The sequence below is a fragment of the Alosa sapidissima genome, chromosome 4, assembly GCF_018492685.1.
Source record: "Alosa sapidissima isolate fAloSap1 chromosome 4, fAloSap1.pri, whole genome shotgun sequence".
Taxonomy (NCBI): domain Eukaryota; kingdom Metazoa; phylum Chordata; class Actinopteri; order Clupeiformes; family Clupeidae; genus Alosa; species Alosa sapidissima.
This window is the reverse complement of record NC_055960.1, coordinates 38,477,025-38,492,462: the sequence shown is the minus strand read 5'-3', so window position 1 is coordinate 38,492,462 and position 15,438 is coordinate 38,477,025. Positions and strand designations below refer to the sequence as shown.

General features: G+C 53.5%; 1 protein-coding gene across 13 annotated transcripts in view; it reads left to right on the top strand.

Moving 5' to 3' along the window:
• The window catches only part of prdm2b (PR domain containing 2, with ZNF domain b), a 41,766-nt gene extending 26,609 nt beyond the window's left edge, over positions 1-15,157 (top strand). For 8 of the 13 annotated variants that reach the window (XM_042088712.1, XM_042088709.1, XM_042088711.1 and 5 more), the window contains 3 exons: positions 5,822-5,926; positions 6,345-10,987; positions 12,149-15,157. In XM_042088712.1, the coding sequence (XP_041944646.1) occupies positions 5,822-5,926; positions 6,345-10,987; positions 12,149-12,175 (4,775 nt within the window). In that variant the 3' untranslated portion in view covers positions 12,176-15,157. The remainder of the gene's footprint in view (positions 1-5,821; positions 5,927-6,344; positions 10,988-12,148) is intronic. The other 5 variants (XR_006031122.1, XR_006031125.1, XR_006031123.1 and 2 more) reach the window with 5 other exon arrangements.
• The last annotated feature ends 281 nt before the right edge of the window (positions 15,158-15,438 follow it).

Here is a 15,438-nt window from a genome sequence, read left to right as displayed (position 1 = left end):
AAACCACTTCACGTAGGCATTCCCTTGCTTGCAGACTAATGTAGACCATGGAGACCACCTTGCCGCCACCTCCAATACATTCAGCCATCACCCATATCTTACCTGCAAAAAGGAAAGTTACAATAAAGTTAGTCAGACAATTTTACAACATTACAAAGCATCTAATCAGGCACTCAACACCACTAGTAATACCAATTAATTAAATATAAGTGTGCAATAAACTTCACAGCCTACCTAATGTTAACTACACATTTAAATATGCGGTGTGAATGTTATTAACTTGCGCCAGCTTGAAAAATAACGTTATCAGTATGACTGATCATGGACGTTAGATGACAAACTAAGGTCTTTCTCAAATGTTCATCGATATCCCTGGGAAGTGGCTGGTTCTTGGCGTAGTGTTTAATGCAGGCGTTTCATTTATCGATCATTCACTTATGCGGTCTACAACTACCGACCTACCGATCTATTTTTTATAGTCTATGCTAAGTTACCGACCTACCACCACAGAAGTAGCTCTAATTCTTGAATTTCCCCTGGGGATCAATAAAGTATCTATCTAACAGAGTTGTCTGTCGTTAACGTTAGAAAAAATGCAACGCTGGCAAACTGGCTAGTAGTTATATTAACATGACCGGTTGATGAGGTCCATGCTTCACATTACGTTAACGTTAACTTGCGTTGCTTTATCACATACTGTACTGACTGTCTAGTGTTATTAATCCCCATGTACAGTCAATGGTTACTCCATGTTGAAATGGCATACTTTGAGATATTTGAAAACGGCAACAACTAATAAAACCAAGTATATCATGCATCGACGGGAGCTGTGTGCTAATCTTCACTTCAACGACTAACTTAGCCATTAACGGTAACGTTGATGTAGCTGCTAACGTTAGCATGTAATTCGCTGTCCGTATTTCTGTTGTTAGCTCATTAGTATTCACCATACTAAATTGTCACAGTCTATAATCAACATAATAAGCTCTCTTAGACATATTTAAGAACACCAATAGACAAAAAAAACTTTTCAGTTGATACGCAACACTTACCAGACAAGAACAAACCGATTGTTGTTCGTACTGTTTAGCTAACTCACAGCCACAAAATTCATCCAGCCAGCTAGCCTTCGGCGCCGAGTCGACCTGCGTTGTGGAAAGGAGAAGGGGGCGGGTTTCACTTGACAAGGGGCGTGTTTAACTCGCTGAGTGGCAACTGAGTGGGCGTGCCTGACCGCGACTCCTCTTCACTGCGCATGCTTCAACTTTTGCTGTGCAGCCGCACTTCAAATTGGCTCCAAATTTTCCAAGATGGCGTCGCCTCGGCGGCTTCAATTCCATAGCCCAGGTGACATGTGCAGGATTCTGGGACTAAATGACAGATAAGACTGCACCTCCCAGCATGCGCAGGTCCAGTAGAGGCTATTAGATAGACACACACGCACACACACAGGTCCAGTAGAGGCTATTAGAGACACACACACACACACACACACACACACACACACACACACACAGGTCCAGTAGAGGCTATTAGAGACACACACACACACACACACACACACACAGGTCAAGTAGAGCAGTGTTTCTCAAACTTTTTCAGACCAAGGACCACTTAACCAGTAGAAAAAACTTCACGGACCACCTAGCTAATAGACACAATAGGCCCACTCACTGAACCACATTACTTATTGTCTTTGCACCTTGCTTATTGTGCCAGAGGATTCATATGATTTAAATTGGCGTAGCTTACATAGGCAGTGTTGCAGAGTAGGGTTGTGCCGATGGACGAGATCAATGGGGTGCTGCCATGCCACTCGGTTGGGCCTGGTGTGTGTGTGTGTGTGTGTGTGTGTGTGTGTGTGTGTGTGAAGAGGCATCTGGGGTGCTGCCATGCCACTCGGTTGGGCCTGGTGTGTGTGTCGAGATCATGGTCCATCGTGATGGTTGACAGGCATCACGATAGAAAGCAACCATGGTGATGCCACGCCCCCACATGCCAGTCACTAATTCCTGCTGTAACAGGCTAAACCATAAAAAAACCTTTTATGTTTTTGGCTGTCAACCAAACAGTTATCACGTATCAGTCTACCGTCTTGTAAAATAAAAGACTTATTAGTCTACCCTCTTATTCAAATAATTCCTGACTGTGACGTGAATGTGTAGCCTAATTGTCTTTTTGTAGCCTACATGTCTCGCAGGCCTATAGCCTACATTGGACATAATATGTAGCCTAATGTTTTAGCAGAAAATATAGATTTATTATTGTTAGGCTACGACTAGGACATTCTAGCGCTCAAATATTTTTGCGAGGCTACAGCGAGCGCCAAATGCGTCCTTCTCTGTGTTAAAATAAATAATTTCTTTCGTTAATTATAGGATCAGAAGGTAGCCTATGCGTCTTTCACTGTAAGGCTTGTATTTCATGCATTTAGCAAAAGTCCCAGACAGCAGCGGAGTGGTAATCGGAATTCGTTATTTGTAAAAGTGTTTTTACTTCGCCCTCCTATAAATAGCCTGGACTGCGCGATCGCAGCCCTTTACTTTCACTTCCCGCCGCCCTCATAGTCAGCATAGACGGTAGCCTGATAACGTGGGATGCTGCATAGTACTACGATTTTAAATGAGTGACCACGATAGTAATCTTAAGTAGCTTTTTTGCTGGGTCCAGCGAAGGCTGGCAATGTGTAATATTCCGCTGGTTGGTGCACACGCAAGTGTTCAGATTGATTGTGACACGATATTATCGTCCATCACGATGTTTTACTGTACACATCGCCAAATGCCGATTTAGGCGACATCACCCAACCCTATTGCAGAACTGTTTGGATTTACAAACAAATTGGTTCAATATTGCAAACAACTCATCTATATTATTTTTTACCACGTCTGCTCCCGGACCACTTGGGATAGCTTGCAGACCACCAGTGGTCCCCGGACCACACTTTGAGAAACAGTGCAGTAGAGGCTATTAGAGACACACACACACACACACAGGTCCAGTAGAAGCTATTAGAGACACACACACACACACACACACGCACACACAGGTCCAGTAGAAGCTATTAGGGAGCATGTCTGAGAAACAGGGATTATTTGTCCTGAACTGCTTGAACTTTGGCAGCGCAGCTGAAGAGGCGACTAGGGAGCTGCTGTGCCACTCGGACAGGCCTTGTGTGTGTGTGTGTGTGTGTGTGTGAAGAGGCATCTGGGGTGCTACCATGCCACTCGGTTGGGCCTGGTGTGTGTGTGTGCGTGCGTGTGTGTGAGAGTGAGTGTGAGTGTAAAGAGGCATCTGGGGTGCTGCCTTTCCACTCGGTTGGGCCTGGTGTGTGTGTGTGCGTGTGTGTGCACGCTCGTGCGTGTACGTACGTGTGTGTGAAGAGGCATCTGGGGTGCTGCCATGCCACTTGGTTGGGCCTGGTGTGTGTGTGTGTGTGTGTGTGTGTGTGTGCATGTGAGTGTGAAGAGGCATCTGGGGTGCTGCCTTTCCACTCGGTTGGGCCTGGTGTGTGTGTGTGCGTGTGTGTGCACGCTCGTGCGTGTACGTACGTGTGTGTGAAGAGGCATCTGGGGTGCTGCCATGCCACTCGGTTGGGCCTGGTGTGTGTGTGTGCGTGTGTGTGTGTGAAGAGGCATCTGGGGTGCTGCCATGCCACTCGGTTGGGCCTGGTGTGTGTGATTGGCTCTGTTTCTGCAGTGTGTTGGGGTCTCCCTTCGTGCACGGTTTGGATTTGTTTCAGTAGTGTGTTTTTAGTGGTGCACGTTCTCTCATGGAGGTGTATGTGTGTGTTGCCATTTCCTTCTCTCTTGTGGAGGCAGTGTGTGTGTGTGTGTGTGTGTGTGTGTTTTGCCATGTGTATCGTCACACAGCTGCCTGGAGCATCGGTTGCACGCTGTGACCCATTTTAACGTTCCTCCATCTCCTCGCTGCGCCATGTTGGGTGTGTGTGTGTGGTGAAAAGGCTAAGTTTGCTCGCTGCTTCACTACTCCGTTTTGTTTTGGGGTGTGTGTGTGTGTGTGTGTGTGTGTGTGTGTGTGTGTGTGTGTGTGTGTGTGTGTGTGTGTCAGGGCTTACATTTTTTTTTTTTCAAAATGGGTGGAATTTCCCCCTTCAGTGCGTCACATAGGGGGGGGGGGCACATACATGTTACAAATCGAAATCCCATTCAGTGTTTCCCAGAGAATCGAATTCCATTTGTGGTGGTTGGTTTGCAGAATTAACTTAAACACAACAGTTTTTGACAAATTAGCACAGCCTGGTTATGATGCTAACCATATTTAAGCACAATTTAGTACAACCTGGAAAATCATTGTGTGGTGGTCAATGTGGATATTGTGGTGGGCCGCCACAAATAAGTCAATGTATGGGAAACACTGCCATTAACCTTATTACAGGCATCAATGAGAGAACAACACTGAACAGTCTTTACTTGCATACACTTAACACACGTCATGATCCATTTGATAATGTTTGATCTCTGTTTTGGTATGAAGTATCTTTCACGTAATAAATGCGTATTCTAGAAAGTGAAATTAAGCTAATAAATGCGTATTCTAGAAAGTGAAATTAACCTAATAAATGCGTATTCTAGAAAGTGAAATTAACCTAATAAATGCGTATTCTAGAAAGTGAAATGAACCTGACGTAGGACATCAATACGCTCCGTGTGTCTTACTGCCCGTGCACGTCTGCACTCGATTACGTTCCTCAAATAGAGAACACGTCCATATTCCCTCGTGTCTCATGGCCACTCTATGTAATCCTTCTGTGTTCGAATCCTCCTGACTTCAGCGGTGACAAGTCCTGCTGCGATAGAGAGAAAGAGAGAGCTTACCTGCAAGTGTCTCTGCAAGGGGTTACGCTCGATTCAAGTCAGAAGTTGGGCCGTCCGGTCCCGCATTCGGTGTGACGTCTAGATGTAGACGAGAAGAAGTCAACTTTCAGTTCAAAAGCGGTGGTAGCATTCTATCTATGCGTACATAGGCTAATGTTGTTCAACTAGATGGAAGCAGTTTTGATTTGGTTGCACGAAACTAAAAACGAAACGAAATGCAAGAGATCTTCAAATTATAGTTACAATGATATCCGTGCATTAGGCTGAAGGACTACTGTCTATGTCTATGTGCAGTGCACGTCTGACTGTTTCGAAACGACAGCGCAAATACGCACATCTCACTCTGCACGTATGCTTTTCTCGTGCTAAATGTTCGGCTATGCTTCCCTCCACATTGATTTTTAAATTAAATTTATGAGATCTGCACATTGAGGCAGATTAGGCTACTGTCTATGAGTGCATCTGACTGTCTCAAAAGGAAAACGCAACCGTGTCTTATTTATCAACCAACAACCGAACGACTAATTAAGGAAGCACGCACCACACCGTACCTTACCTTTCTTTTGGTGTCTATGGATGTAAGGCATCATCATTCAGTGGCAGATCACGGATATCATTTGCAGGGATTGGACTGGTATGATTCATCCTAGCCTACTGCATCATACTGGCATGATTTAAAACATCACAGGGTGAAAGTGAGAATTCATGAAGTCCTTTTGAGAAAATGTCGAGATGTATATCGTGAAATAGACTAAAAATATTGCGATATTATTTTTAGTCATATCGCCCAGCCCTACCATGTTGTCCTGCGGAGCATATCCTGTTCACATGCTGTGCTGTCGGCCATGTTGTCCTGCGGAGCATATCCTGTTCACATGCTGTGCTGTCGGCCATGTTGTCCTGCAGAGACTCTCCTGTTCACATGCTGTGCTGTCGGCCATGTTTTCCTGCTGTGAGTGACCTCTGACCTCTGTGCCCTACAGCCAGGAAGAAGCTCTTGGAGCGGCAGGCTGCTGGGAGACGGCCGGCTCTCAAGCCCACGGCAACACACTCACCCACACCGCCAGACATGCGTGAGTTGGAACAAGGTGTGTGTGTGTGTGTGTGTGTGCGCGCGCGCGCACACGCACACGCATGTGTGTTATGGCTGACGGAATGTGTTTGCATTGGGATTGATTGTAGCATAACTGATGAAATTCAAACAGTGGAAATCATTTAGTCCCTCTGTGCATCTCAATCTGTGTCCAACATCCCAATTAAAAGATGAAATTGTAATTGTCCATTTGAAATTGTAATTATTGTAGTTTTTATTGTGCTACTGAAAGGCCTAGGCTACTTTTCTATTGTTTTTGACTTCCTGCTCCTTGGGGGTGGGAAAGTAAGCTGATCCTGTGTGTGTGTGTGTGTGTGTCTAGTTGATGGTGAGTGAGCTTTTAACCCTGCTTGTGTGTGTGTGTACGTGTGTGTGTATGTGTGTGTGTGTGTGTGTGTGTGTGTGTTTCTCAGGGCTGAATGAGGATGAAAGTCCCTCCCTGTCCTCAGGACTGATGAAAGAGACTCCTCTGGGCACCATGGCGACCGTACACCCATCCCAGCACCCCCCTGGCAGAGCAGAGGACTCCGAGCACCCCCCCTCCGAAACTCCTCCCACCTCAGAGCACCCCCCCTCAGAAGCTCCTTCCCCATCAGAGCTCCACCCCTCAGAAGCTCCTCCCCCCTCCGAGGAGCCCCCACCGCAGCAGGAGGAGGAGGAGGAAGAGGAGGAGCCGGAGGAAGATGAGGAGGAGCAGCCCCCCTCCATGCAGAGCCCAGAGCGGCCTGCGGGGGGCAGCACCTCACCTGACCCACAGGGCCCCTGCACAGCTGGCAGGGAAACCCCAGAGAGCCCCGAGGTCACGTCTGAGGGCCTGTCCTCTGCCCGGAACGCAGAGCAGGAGCTGGCGGAGCCGGAGCCCGAGGGTGACCTTGAGGACGACCTTCAGGGCGAGTCTCACCCGTGCCAGCACTGCGAGCGCCGCTTCTCCACCAAGCAGGGCCTGGAGCGGCACGCACACATCCACAGCCTGGGCGGCCAGCAGGAGGCTCTGTCCTTCTGCTGCCGCTACTGCGGCAAGAGCTTCGGCTCGCAGGTGGGCCGCCGACGCCACGAGCGTCGCCACGAGAACACCGGCCGCAAACGACCCGGCTCGCTGGCCGGAACCGCCACTCTGCTCAGCCCGGCCGACGGCTCCGCCCAGCTCATCGCCATGGCGACGCAGAACGGCGCGCACGCGCCGCCCTCCGACGGCCACCGGAGGGAGCAGCTGGCCGCGGGCGGCGACTCGGAGCGGCCGGTCGTGGTGGACGACAGCGGCGAGGCCAAAGAGCTGCACCCGTGCAAGTACTGCAACAAGGCGTTCGGCACGCACACCAACATGCGCCGCCACCAGCGCCGCATCCACGAGCGCCACCTGCTGCCCAAGGGCGTGCGGCGGAGAGGCATGCTGCTGCCCGACGCTACGCAGGCCGGGGGAGCCACGCAGGCGGGGGGGGTGCAGGAGGAGGGGTCGCCCAGCGGCAGCCCCCCGCCCGTCTACGTGCCCAGCATGGACTCGGAGGACGAGGCTGAGAAGGACGATGGCATGGCCGACATCTCCAGCAACATCTCCGAGAACCTCAGCCTCTACATCGACGGCAAGATCGTCTCCACGGTGACCGGCAGCACCTGCGAGGTCATCGAGGTCAACGCGGGCCCTGCCGGGATCTTCGGGCTGGACGCCGTCATCATCAGCCCCGAGCAGATCAGCCAGGCGCTCAGCAAGCAGGCCGCACACACACACGCGCGCGCTCAGCTGCCTGCTGGGAAACGCAGGACCTCCACGCCACCTCTTCTGCCCAACGTGAAGGTCGAGTCCGATGGCATTTCCTCCTCCGCCTCTTCGTCATCCTCCTCCTCGTCGCAGCTGGTGGGCAGTGCGTTCCCGTTGCCTGACTCTCTGGCGTTCCAGAAGGAGAGGAGTGTGTATCTGTCCCCGAAGCTCAAGCAGCTGCTACAGACTCAGACTCAGGACGGCCAGAAGGCCTCGGACACACACTCGCACACACACCGCTCCGCGCCGCCACTCTCTGTTAGCCCCCTCTCAGCCGCCACCGGAAGGTTCAAGCGCCGGACAGGCTCCCCCCCCACGTCGCCACAGCACTCGCTCTCGGCCGCCCCCTCCCCCGCCACAGAGTCCGTGCCACCCTTCGTCCTCAAGGTGCCCAAGCTGGAAGGCCAGAGCGGCTCGCCCGGCTGGGGTGTGTGTGGACGGGAGGACGGGGAGGCCACACACGCACACGCGCAGAGAGACTGGCCGTCGGGCCGGAGCGGCGGCAGCTCCTGCAACCAGCAGCCCCTGGACCTGTCCAGCACCGTTGGGCGTCGTCGTAGCGACGCGGGGGTGGCAGGGGCTCGACCCGCGGGGGGGGAGGCCGTGCTGGACCTGAGCGTGAGCCGCAACAGCTCTGGTACCGTCGCCCCGGAGACGGACGCCCGTGGCAACCCACCGGCGCACACACAGCCTCCCCCGGGCCGCAAGAAGAAGCCCAACACCAGCATGCTGGAGAAGGTGCTGATGAGCGAGTACGCCAGCCTGCCACCAGGGGGCGACGAGAACGATGCCGACGCCACCGCCGCCTCCTCACCGGGCAGTACCGTCCCGGACGCCGAAGCCGATGATGTCACTTCCTCCCCCGCCAGCCCTGGCTCTGCCTCCGAGCGACTGCCCGGCGAGTCCAGCCACTCCTCGCCGCCCTCGTTGACCCCGGTGACCTTTAACCCCTCGTCACCCGGCTCGCCGCGACTGGCCTCTCCGACCCCCCCACCCCCCCTCCTGCCCACTGCCCCCTCCCCTCCCCCCCTCAACCAGCCAGCCTCCTCCTGCTCCTCCTCCTCCTACCCCGTGCTCTCCCCTCGACCCCGAGAGCTCACGCCGGACCACACACACACCTCCGGCTCCGCAGACACACACACGCTCGGCTCCGGCGGAACTGACCCCTCACCGAGACCCGACTCGCCACACGAGCCTGTGTCACCCGGTTCTGACGACGCGGAACCCAGTGATGCTCTGCCTCACGATTCTGGCCTGTCCTCGAGTTCTCTGGGTCACTCAGACTCCCTGTCCCCACACAGCCAAAGCGGTTCTGCACAAGAACCAGTCCGGCAGAACGCAGAACCGGCTCGGTCCCCCTGCAAGTTCCCAGCCGAATCTCAGTCCGGTAGCCCAGCCAAAGCTGCCGCTAAACAAACACACTCCGTCACACACCTGGCGCTGAAAGAGGAGCCGGAGAGTGACGAGGCACCCAGGAGTGTCGCCGCGGAGATGAGGGAGGCGGAGCCAGGTGGTGACGATGACAGCGACGGCGACACGTTCGCCAAGAGCTTCGTGTGCAACGTGTGTGAGGATCCGTTCCGCTCCATCGCCGAGCTGAGTCGCCACATCGCGGTGCACGCGTCTGATTGGCCGCTGAAGTGCGAGTTCTGTGTGCAGCTGTTCGGCGGTGCGGAGGCCCTGCGCGAGCATCGCTCGGCGCTACACGGGGTCGGCCGCATCTACGTCTGCTCCGCCTGCCGCAAGGAGTTCGCCTTCGCCTGCAACCTGCAGCAGCACCAGCGCGACCTGCACCCCGACCAGCCCTGCACACACACCGTGCTCGAGAGCGGCAAGCTGAGGCCGCACAACTACACCGACCCCGCCCGCGCTGCCGCCGAGCCCATCATCGCCACGGAGACCACCCCGGAGCCCGTCCTCCCGGACGCCAGCCACGCCGAGCCCAAGAAGGAGGAAGAGGAGGTGGCGGAGGGTGGGGAGGAGGTGCGAGACCAGGAGGTGCGGGAGGACTCGACGGAGGAGCTGTACACCACCATAAAGATCATGGCGTCCGAGGCGGGCAAGCCCAAGGGGCCCGACGTGCGTCTGGGCATCAACCAGCACTACCCCAGCTTCAAGCCTCCGCCCTTCCCCTACCACAACCGCACGCCGGCCGGCTCCGTCGCCTCGGCGACCAACTTCACCACCCACAACATCCCGCAGACCTTCACCACGGCCATCCGCTGCACCAAGTGCGGGCAGAGCTTCGACAACATGCCCGAGCTGCACAAGCACATCCTGGCGTGCGCCAGCGCGAGCGACAAGCGCCGCTACACGCCCAAGAAGAACCCCATCCCGCTGCGCCAGACCGTGCGGCCCCACAACGGCCTGGTCCCCGTCGCCACGACGACCGCCACGGCGACGACACACAGCGCCTTCCGCAGGATAGGCCAACCCAAGCGGCTGAGCTTCGGCACGGAGCCGGCGCCGGCGGCGTCCCGCATGAGCTCGCTCAGTAAGAAGAAGCAGCAGCTGCTGCAGAAGGCCATCTCCCAGAAGAACCGATCGGCCTCCTCGGCTGCCAAGAGGGCGGGCGCCCAGCCGCCGCAGCCGAAGAAGGAGGAAGAGGAGCAGCCGCCGCAGCCGAAGAAGGAGGAAGAGGAGCAGCCGACGACTGCGGCCGCAGCAGAGCTGCACGTGTGCCCCCACTGCAGCCGGGAGTTCACCTACCCCGCCAGTCTGTCCAAGCACATCGCCGTCAGCTGCCCCATGAAGCCGGCGCCCAAGCGGGGCAGGAAGGCAGCAGTGCCGGCCGCAGATGCCCATGCCCCCCCGCCGGACAAGAGCATGAGCCTGCGGAGACGCCCGCTCGACGAGGCCAAGCAGGAGTCGGACCCGAGGCCTCTGGGAAAGACACGAGCCCGCAGCTCCGAGCTCGCCGAGACTGACGCCAACCTGCCGCCCAGGGGGAAGGCCGCCACCGCCGCCACGCGTGGCAAGCGCCCTGCCACTCAGCCCCTCGCTGCTGTTGCCCCCGGCAACAAGAAGGGCAGGAAGAGCCTCCAGGCCACACCCCCCTACCAAGGCCCCGTCCCTCCAACCGTGCCAACCGTCGACTCGGCGGAGCGGACGGCTGGCAAGGGGCAGAAGGCGGTCAAGGAGGGGGCAGGCAAGCGGGCACCAGAGGGCAAGAGGGACGAGCGCGCGCTGCGTCCGCGGGAGAGGGTGGGGGGGCCAGTCACGCGCAGCCTCCAGGCCACTGCCCCCCCGGGAGACGGCAAGCTGGACGAACCCCCCAGCCAGGACGCAAGGGAACCCCAGGTAAAGCCTCCGTGGTGTTAGGCAGTAGAGTATGGAAGAATATTAGACTCGAATGTTTTGTACGTGTGTATCATGTTTTGAAACTGTATAAATTATTTGTAACTGTAAAAATGATCTGTACAAGTAATTGTCAATATCACAATATGCCCTACACTTACAAATCTATTCCACGGGTACGGATCGGTTTACAGCTACAAATCATCCTACAGTTAAAAATATTTTACCATTACAAATATATTCTACAATTACAAATCAATATTCTACGCACAAAAAGTTGTCCTACAGTTACAAATCTTTTCTGCAGGTGCACAGACTTTTGCACCACCTTAGGGATGAGAAGCGTCTCATATGTATTGTGTGTGTGTGTGTGTGTGTGTGTGTGTGTGTGTGTGTATAAGGATTTGTAAGTGTAAAAATGATTTGTGATTTAACAAAAAAATAACACGAACGATTTTAAGTATTACTCGTATGTCCTTCACTTACAAATATATACCACAGGTACTAAACCTTCCACAGTGGCTGTCTTTCAATTACAAAATTATTCTGAGACTGTTCTGCCACTTCCTTTTGAATAGCCAATGGCGATGCTCAGGTTTGGCTAGCCAATCAGGAATCTAAGTTCACTAACCAATCACAGAGCCATTTTTAGATTGTGCATTAGACGTGACAAAAGCATTTAATTTTCACATATTTGCTAAAGTTAGCCAACACATACAAAAAAACTCCCCAAAAAAACACATTTGAGTAGTAATTTCAAAATTCGATTAGTATTGATTTTTTAAATATTCGATTTATATTTGACTTCCGAACTTCGTTCCAACATGTTTTTGTGAATAGCAGAAGAAATGCTACATATTATTATTTGAAAAAGTATTCAGATCAGATGCGCAACAATCCAGAGATTGTAAATGCTACTGTTATCGTCTCACGCATTCCATTTAAAGATATTGCTGAACACTGCTATTGGTCGACTTTAACTAAATCGTTTATTCATTAACCTCGGCCTGCCTGCCTGACTCCGTCCACTTGAGTGAGTACGCATACGCTCACAAACTCGCACCCAGGTGTGGTGTGTTGTACCTGGCATAGCTGTCCTGTCCTGTCCTGTTCCTCAGCAGGTGCTGTGCCATTCAGCCTCTAACTCTTTCCTCTCTGCTGCAGGAGGCTGCCGCCAAGCTCTCCAGGTAGACCTTCCGGATCCTTCCGAGGGAAGCCGTGCTTGCAGGCGGTCGAGATCACCTTGGGTGACCTTTGACCTTTGACCCAGCCTGTGTCCAGTCGCCGGTGCGGGCGGTTGCCATGGGAAACGGGGACCTCTCGGACACCTTCCAAAAGTCCGAACTCCCCCTGCATTTCCAGAACTGAGCCTGCGATGGACACACAACACAGAAACACGCAGACAAGGACTGTAGATACATAATGAATCTATACTGAAATCGAATCGGCAATGACTTGATTGGTAATGATGGGGGCACTGTTATCATGGATGGCTATCCTACTGCAAATGGCAATCATTTATCTCGAGTTACTGCAAGTAGCCTTGTTCCTTCTGCCCTGCTCTCTCCTCCTCTCTGTGGTCAGTCTCTGAGACCGACGGGGGGCCAGCAGACCCTCCCAGGGACCAGCCGCCTCCGACCCAGACCCGGTGCTGATCCTGTTGTGGCCCTGATCCGGCGTGGCCGTGGCCCTGATCCGGCATGGTTGTGCTGCTCCCCTGTCTCTCTGCATGAGTTGCGTATCCTGAGCCCGTCTCTGCCCCTCCCCTCAGTCCACTTGCCACACCTGTCCTGCCCTGTCCTGCCCTGTCCTGCGCAGGTGTGTGTGGGCCACACTTACCTGTATTTAATTTAACGGAATGCTCTAGAGAATGAAATGCTCATGCTCTCCTGTAAAGAGAGGTTTCTTTTTTTTAAAATGTAAACGTGTGACCCAGATGAAGCAATCTGTTTGAGACAGCTGGACTGAGTGCTCGTGTGTGTGTGTGTGTGTGTGTGTCCTAGACTCCCGCTCTGACTCTAAGCCATGACCACTGCGTGGCGTTAGGTCCAGGGCCGCACGCCTCATCATCTCTCCTCTCGTCCTGCCGCTCCAATGGCGCTCCGCACAGGACATGGAACACTCTCACTGTCCTGTTGAGGCAAAAAGGAACTTTTGAATTCAAAACCTTCCAGATGATGCAAATGTGAAGTTACTTAATGTGCCCCATGTCGTCCAGTATGCCTCATGTTGTCCAATGTGCCCCATGTTGTCCAAAAGCACTTTAATCACTAACAGAGATGATCTGTTTCGCAAGCCAAGGGATATTTCAATTTCTTAATCTTAATTTGGAGTTAATTTGTTCTTGTCTAGTCTAGTGGTCCTCTTTAAGGTCCTCTTTAATACACTATTCTGCTCCACTCAGAGGTGTGTGTGCAGTTCTACTCCTCCCTTCATGTCTGATGGCTGGTCCCGTGTAGCTCTGGCTCAGGGTCAAACTCTTCAGCAGTCTAACGCTCTAGTCCAGGGTTCTAGCAGTCTAACGCTCTAGTCCAGGGTTCTAGCAGTCCAGTGCGCTAGTCCAGGGTTCCAGCAGTCCAACGCTCTAGTCCATCATAGCCGCCTCAGGGTTACACTCTTCACCACATAGCTCTGGTACACACTCTAGAGTGTAGCGCATCCTCCACACACACTCTAGAGTGTAGCGCATCCTCCACACACACTCTAGAGTGTAGCGCATCCTCATCCGCACCACTCTAGAGTGTAGCGCATCCTCCACACACACTCTAGAGTGTAGCACATCCTCCGTATAGGAGATCTCAGATGGGTGCAGTGTCGGGGCCTCACTAGTCCTCTGACTGGAGTGGGTCTGGACTCGGGGTCGTCCGTCGGCCATATCAAGGGCTTCCAGATATTCACCAGCAGGGCTGGCACACTAACAAACACGCACGACCTCCCTCACTAGCGCCCCCATGAGGTGTCCCGTAGGTTAACAGGCACGCATGACCTCCCTCACAAGCGCTCATTAGCGCCCCCATGAGGTGTCCCATAGGTTAACAGGCACGCATGACCTCCCTCACAAGCGCTCATTAGTGCCCCCATGAGGTGTCCTGTAGGTTAACAGGCACGCATGACCTCCCTCACAAGCGCTCATTAGCGCCCCCATGAGGTGTCCCGTAGGTTACAAAGGGCTGTTGAACACACTGCTCCTGCAGTGTGTGTGTGTGTGTGTGTGTGTCTAGGGTGGGTAGTTTTTTGCTGAACTGCCAGTCAAACTATGCAGACCTGGGCCTGCTAAGGGGCAGCAGCTGATTGGTCAATAGCTGAAGCCTATTTAGTGACTGGCCAATCAAATTGTATCTGTTTACTGGCCAATTAGAGCAACTGTACAACAAAACTGGCCAATGAGAGCAGCAATGTGAGGTGACTAGCCCTTGAGAACTGCTGTAAAACATGACTGGTCAATCATAGTAGGTGTGTGTCAGTCTATCAACTAATGACGGTAGGTGTGTGTCAGTCAATCAACCAATGACGGTAGGTGTGTGTCAGTCAATCGGCCAATGAGAGTAGATGTGTGAGGCGATTGACCAATGAGAACAGCTGTGGCTGTGAGGTCACTGTGAGCATGGGTGAGAAGCCTGTTGTCTTAAGGGGGGGGGTGCCCTGGGGAGTGGGCGTGGTCCTGGGGAGTGGGCGTGGTCCTGGGGAGTGGGCGTGGCTTATCATTTTCACTGGTGAAGAATGTCCAGCTGTGCCATAGAGTGGGTGAGGGGGTGGAGAGAGAGTTCTGATGACCGAGCACAGCGACTACGTAGTCCAGTCTGAGCTCGTCAAGCCGCCTGACAGGAAGATGGTGTTCTCTGTTGCCATGACGATGACGGACGCTGCTCAGGCTGGTCTCTGACGGACTCTGCCTCGGGGCAGGTCAGCTGTCCAGTTCCTCGCCTCTTGAGACATCCAGGAGCCGACAGGCGGGACTCGCGTATGTGGGATGGGAGACACTTCAAAATGGAGAGAGCGCGATCTGACTGACCCTGTCTGACCCCTGCCCATCTCTGGGTGGGGAGTGAGTGTGTGTCCTCATGTCGGTCGTTTGTATCTGGGAATCGTTGTATGTGTGTTGGGAAGAACAAATGAATAATGTGATGTATGATGATGTGGGAAAGAAAAAATATTAAACACGTTTTTCAACAACTTGCCATTGTGTTTCATACACTGATTTACGTTTACACACATTATATTACCTCCACATTACTTTCCCTCTTGTTCTGTCCCTGTTCTGTCCCTCCTCCTCTTCCCCCCCCTCTCCTCCCCCGTCCCTCTCTCCTCTTCCCCCCTCTCTCCTCTTCACCCCCCTCTCCTCTTCCCCCCCCTCTCCCTCCCCCGTCCCTCTTTCCTTCCCTCTCCTCTTCACCCCCCTCCTCTTCCCCCCTCTCTCCTCTTCCCCCCCCCTCTCCCTCCCTCTTTCACCCCCC